The sequence below is a fragment of the Apium graveolens genome, chromosome 3 (assembly GCF_009905375.1).
Source record: "Apium graveolens cultivar Ventura chromosome 3, ASM990537v1, whole genome shotgun sequence".
Lineage (NCBI taxonomy): Eukaryota > Viridiplantae > Streptophyta > Magnoliopsida > Apiales > Apiaceae > Apium > Apium graveolens.
The window spans coordinates 1,851,095-1,857,373 of NC_133649.1; the positions used below are offsets into that span (position 1 = coordinate 1,851,095).

The following is a 6,279-nucleotide window of genomic DNA, read 5'->3' on the forward strand; positions in this document are numbered from 1 at the left end:
TATATACAAATTTTCATTATTTTTTGATGAAATTTATGATGTACTATACGTGCAGTACATTTATCGAAAGTTTTTAAATTTCACAATATAAATTTTTTTCTATTATTGTAGCCTAAAATCATATTTATCGAAAGTTTTTCATGATCCAACCGTAAAGATATGAATATTAAATCAAAATATAATTATATAAAAAAAATTTATGCAAATATAACTGATATAGTATTGATTTTATAATAAATTTATTTTTTTTATATAATGTGTTAACTTGAACTATTAGTTTTTGTTATACAATGATCGATTCGAATAATAAAATTAATTGTAAATTTGCATACTTTCTTATTTTTTACATAATATTTATATTCATAAGGTTGGGTTTTTAATTTAATAATTAAATATTGTAAATTTGAGCTGCACTAATAAGAACAAAACTGTAGTGAAACTCACCCTTTTTTTTCTTATTTTGTTGCAACATTCAAAACAATTCAAAACATATCAAAAAGGATATAGGGTTTCGAATTTTGATCTTAAAACTAAGTTTGGGACTTGTATCTTAACTAATTATTGTTAAATAGAATATAATTTATTGTGATACACTATCACAATTTATGAAAATATTTATACGATTTTAAAATAAAGTATATGCTGCTGTTATAAAATAAAATCTGTGAAATTGATTTAAAATTGTTAAGATATATCCATTTTGGGATGTAGGGTAGGGGTCTGAAAAAAAGATTTACCAAGCTGCAAATTATATATACTCCAGCTAAAAATTCATAATTAAAATCCAGCTAATAAACATAAGCCAATTTACAAAAACTAGTTTTAGCTTACAGTTAGCACAGTTAGCTAAAACTGTTTGAGACTAGACTATCATTTTAATTAATTACACGTAGCTTAGGTCCTAACTATGAACTCTTGCTTCATCTTCCATTGTCACAGTTCCATATCACCTCCAACTAACCTCTTGTTTCACACCAAGATTCTCATCAGCATCCATCAGTACTTGTTCATTAGTTTTCTTGTTCGCGCTATTTTCCTTGCAAATATCCATATCTACATGTTCATCCCCGCAATTATCATATCTTAGTGCATCCGCCGAGTTAGGAATCATGCCTTCCAAAAATTTGGTCTCGACCTCAATCACAAGGCCGGAGGTGGCAACTTTAGTTGGTTGAGATGCCACATTCAATTTAGGACCAGTTTGCCTCGGATGATTACCATGAAAAGCTGCTCCAGTAGGTTTCAATCGTGAGTCATTTGGTGGAGCACTAGAATATGAAGAAAGTGTAGTTGCTAAACCAGTGCGAATGTAGTGCACATTACTAGGCAATGAGTTTCCACTAGTTTTTAACAATGACACTGCGTCAGAAGGAGTGACAATCCGAGCCCCTGCGGCAACCGCGGTAGCTTTTACCATCTCATCGGATGAGGGTTTGGTTGGAAGAGTGTTCAAGTTAAGCAAAGATTTGGATGAAAGACCCAGTATAAAAGACCGTTGCGGTGCTCCTGTCACATTAGACCCCAATGTCCCAGATCGTTGTGCTGGCGTTGGTGTGACCGAGTCCACCTTAGACGGGGGGAGAAACATTTCAGGCCGCTGTGTTGAGTTTGGGCGCAAATCACATTCAGGTCGAGGTTCAGGTTCGTTTTTAATGCTTGTAGAAGTTTTGGGAGCAGGATGATGCATACTAGTTGTCCCCCCTGTTGCAAAATGCAATGCATAAGAATCAGAGACAAAATTTGCATCGATACTTACAATTCTAGCTTTTGTGTACGTAAGTATAGGTATTTTCAAAACATTAGACTTAAATTACATAAAATTTTCAAGGTTGACAAGTGATAAATCAAATATTAAAAATTTTAAAATGAAATTTAAATATTAACTGTTATTATTTAAAATATCAAATATAAAAAATTTTAAAGTGAAATTTGACAAGTAATAAAAGTTAAAGGTTGCAAACTGTTTTTTACAAAGTATGTATACACTTTGAATTTTGAATGAAAGGTGTGGATTGCAAAATGCAATTTACTTTTATTGTAACAAATATAGGTATCATTCAAAAAAAATTCAGGATAATATAATGCACAACCTTTGTCCTAGGTAAACTATCATATTAAAAAGACAATTTCACCCAATAACTATAACAAATCCATTTTGCCTCGCCAATGACAAATCATGAACCTCCAAAAACAAAACCAATAATCACAAGATCGCCAATGATGTAGCTAAACGAACCCAAAACATATAGATTAGCAAATAGCGATAATATCCTTTCAATGGTAAGTTATAATCTTATTAGCATATATGTTAATGAGTATATCCCCTACTACTGTTCAATTCCAATCTACCAATATACAATTCCAACCACAATATAAACATCACCAACTAAAACACATACTTGCATGCAGCACATTATTTGGTAGCGGCTCTGTAATAAACAAAATATTTCTATATGAATATCTTAATTATTCTACAAACAAGAGATTAATTACCACAGGAGGAAGAGGCCTTCAACTTATCTGAAAAAGGCATATTGAGGGCTATAGACATTGCCCGACGAGCTGCTAGTTGAGCCTCGGAGAGTTGTGAGCTGCCTCCTAAATTTGAGTTGCTCTTGCCTCCTAAATTTGAGTTGCCCTTGCTTCCCGAACTTGAGTTTCCCTTGCCTCCCAAACTTGAGCTACCCTTGCGTTTCCTAATAATGTTCCACCTCTGCATGTATCCATTATCTCACAAAAATTAGTGGAAAAGAACCATGACTGAATTAGTTGAAAAAAATATAAGGTTTTTGGTGGAATAACCATGACTGCATTATCTCACTCACATTTTCAATTTGTGTTTACACAAGACACTTGAGTTGAAAAAATGACTAAAAAATATGGTAAATTTAGACATTTACGCACACATGTAAAACATTTCTCCGTTGCCGGGAATTGAACCCGGGAAACCTGGGGGAACCCCAAACATCCTAGCCATACTGGATAACAACGGACTTATGTAATACAATTCCTATTATTTATTTTTGTCCAAAATATGTGGAGGAGCGGTGGTGACCAATGATGTCTCAAGTTTTGCAAATACACGCTATGCAATGCACAACCCTTTTCCTTTTCAAACAGATAATGTCACTTTTTATAGTCTAAACATGTCAATTTCAACTCAAACTAAATTTGTTGTTACATGCAAACTTGATTAACATTTAGAGTGACTCTTAATAGTATAATACTCTGATTATTGCAATCAATCAATCATAAAAAATTGCATGACAACATGACAAAAAATTCGCTACAAGCATCACTTCATTTTGGGATCTCAAGCTATTGTAAATGAATATGATAAAAACAAATATAACATCGTATTTCTCCAAGGGCTAATAAATTTAAGTGCGATATAGTGTACTGTATCCTTCTTAAATGGGACAATATAGAAACAACTACCGGTGACTTAGGATTTAGCAAAAATGCAAATTTTCACTATCTACTCCTACGTCCTTTCCATGTTTCTTTTATCCTTCAGCCAAAAATTCATTAATAGAATATAAGGCAAAAAAAAAATTCTTGGCTAGCCTAAGATGATGCTTTTAGGAGGTCTAACAATTTCTATCTTCTATGCTGCTATGCATAAAATTATACACATATAAACTATGGTACAGCCTACAATCTTCATAAACACAATTTAAAGACTGGAACATTTATGTGAGAGGCAGCACAATGAAGAGCCATAAAACTATACATTAAAATTAAAGAAAGCTAATTCTACCAAGTAATAGCAATTCTATAGTGCATAATCTGTAACATATCTAACAGTTGCAATTGAAGGCAAGTCAGTGCAAACGATGGGCAAAGGGTTGGATAAATAAATTAAGTGAAGATAAGCTAAGACAAAGACCTGAGATAGTTGTGAAGCCGATCTTTCACTCTTGAAGTCCCCTTTTAATATATTTGCCCAGTTACCTTCACCAAATTTTTTTACAGCAGCAATCAATTCCATGTCCTCTGCATCAGACCATGGTTTTCTTTTTCTTCGAGGAGGGAGGTTCCCACTATCCAATCCTTCAGCAGCTGTGGCAGGTGTAACTGCAGGCAGTTGCTCTTTTTGAACAGAAACTGGAACTGTAATATTTGTTCCGTGGACAAATCTTGACGGCTGTAAATTTTCTGGGGGAGGTCTTGCTGATTGTCCATTAGGTAGGCTTATAGTCAATGGAGCCTCAACTGTAGAACCATTTGGTAGAGTAGAGTTACTTGGCATACCAGAAGCAATAAGTACCTGAAGAGACAAATGATCACTATTTAAGCCACTAATTCCCTATAGGGCAACAATGCCACGACTATCCACTGGAACAATAATCAGAAATCAAAACATATATAACTTCTTCTCCCAATTTTTGGAAAAAAAACAGTAAATGTATTAAAAAGAAAACCCAAATACCATAAAATATCACAAAAGATGGTGATAATGATGATGCAAAATACTCAGGCTTACAAGCAACTAAAAAGATTAAGTGAAAGTACAGTAGCGCTTGATGATTTCTCTCAGTTTCGAAAAACCATAACAAAACTAATTGACATTTAATTTGCACTTTGCTAATAAAGACATTACAAAAGAAAAGACACAAAAAATGCATCTATTTGGACTTCAAACTGAAGTGATGATTGTCCACCTAAAGTAAAACATGCCTTACCTCATTAAACACTTAATAATGTCATCTAGAGCTCTTGTGCATACAACACAACCAGCTGCAGATTTCTAGTTCGAAAGTTTTATAGAAAAATTTAGGTTACATCCTAAAAGTTTCTTACCAACCAAACAAACACAATGTTTGTTTAAAATAAGTTACATGACCGGCCATTAAGAGTCAGTATTGTGAATCACCTTTACACATGCTCCAGCCTCGGCGGAAGCTTTGGGCGTAACAGTTGGCAGAGCTTCCAATTCACACTCCAGATCACTGTCATCATCCTAGCAAAGGAAAATTTGCACCAAAAGATACTCATCTTAGCATAACAATATTTCTTTGTAAAACTGAATATCATGACTTAATATAATGTTTGCTTAAATTATTGAGTATCGGTGAATTCAGACTGATCAGTAATCAAAAACACCAATTCGATTCAATAAAAATATCAACGTATAAAGCATTCCTAAGTTTAACAGTAATAAAGCAAGAAAAATAGTTTATTTGTCGTAAAGATTTTAAAGTGTGAAAGAGACTAGAATATTAAGATTTCAACAGTATGAGTTCAAAAGTACACAATACGCTAGGCAAGGTAACAAGGCTGCGTGGAAATTAAATACAAGCTGAAGCATCATGTTTACAAATTACACATACAAAATATGTTTAAGACCGAAACTGTGCAATACAAACATATTATTCCGCAAGCACCAAGCTAACTAACCATTCTTATACAAAACAGGTTAGGAAAAAAACAATAAACTTACAAGCCGTTCAACCTCCTCATCATCGAGTTTTTCTAACAATGGCGTAGAAATTAAATACAAGCTGAATCATCATTTTTACACATACAACATTGTTTAAAACCGAAACTGTGCAATGCAAAAAATATATAACATTCCACAAGCACCAAAACTCGAGAAGAGAGTGAACTTACAAGAGGTTCAGCCTCCTCATTATCGAGTTTTTCAACCAATGACGATCGATAAGCCAAATGTCGCCACAACATCTGGTACTCCCTGGCATTTGTTATGCCAGTATTCGACTTCTTCACCATCGCATTCCAATCATATTTCTCACACGGAGCTTGAGCTACCTCCTGAAGTAATGCTAGAATCGTCGTTGCTGAATACCTTCACAAATCAAAAACACAAATTAAAATAAAATAAAAACAACAAACGGTTACATAAACGACGTCGTTTCGAAACATTTTTATAATTATTTGAAAAAGGACCTTTGTAAGACGACGGAGATGTCTTCTTCGGTGATAAATCCTTTTTCAGGTGTCTTCGCATTCTCATCCATCGTGATTTCTCGCCAGATCGCCGCCGAGATTTCACCGGAGAAAAACTAAACCCTAACCTAAGGTTTAACAACGCAATCAAGCTTTTAGACTCTCAAAATAGACTGGAAAAGGAATATTCCGGCGATAAGAGTGGATGTAACGGCTTTCATCTGAGCAGAACTGAACGGAGTGGAGTGCGTAGAGAGCACGCGCTGACCGGAGATTATGCCCCGAAGAGACTATAGAGACTGAACGAGAGAGGAGAGAGGAGAGAGGAGAGAGATAATACTAGGAGAGAGAGAAAATAAAATTTGGAAA

At 34.2% G+C, this 6,279-nt stretch overlaps 1 protein-coding gene across 1 annotated transcript; it reads right to left on the bottom strand.

Moving 5' to 3' along the window:
- Positions 1-732: 732 nt before the first annotated feature.
- Positions 733-6,279, bottom strand: LOC141711370 (uncharacterized). Its single transcript, XM_074513772.1, has 6 exons — positions 5,911-6,279; positions 5,614-5,809; positions 4,877-4,963; positions 3,890-4,270; positions 2,494-2,713; positions 733-1,701 (listed from the first exon to the last, which is right to left on the bottom strand). Exons 1-6 carry the CDS (start codon positions 5,979-5,981, stop codon positions 947-949), a joined length of 1,710 nt encoding a protein of 569 aa, XP_074369873.1. The 5' UTR covers positions 5,982-6,279; the 3' UTR covers positions 733-946.

Bases quoted from the DNA above. Each gene is read 5' to 3' on its own strand.
- LOC141711370 (XM_074513772.1), bottom strand. From the start codon at position 5,981: ATGGATGAGAATGCGAAGACACCTGAAAAAGGATTTATCACCGAAGAA. The intron at 4,964-5,613 runs GTAAGTTCACTC...TTCCTTTGCTAG, and splicing joins ATGAGGAGGCTGAACCTCTT to GATGATGACAGTGATCTGGA. The intron at 2,714-3,889 runs GTCTTTGTCTTA...GGATACATGCAG, and splicing joins CGGCTTCACAACTATCTCAG to AGGTGGAACATTATTAGGAA.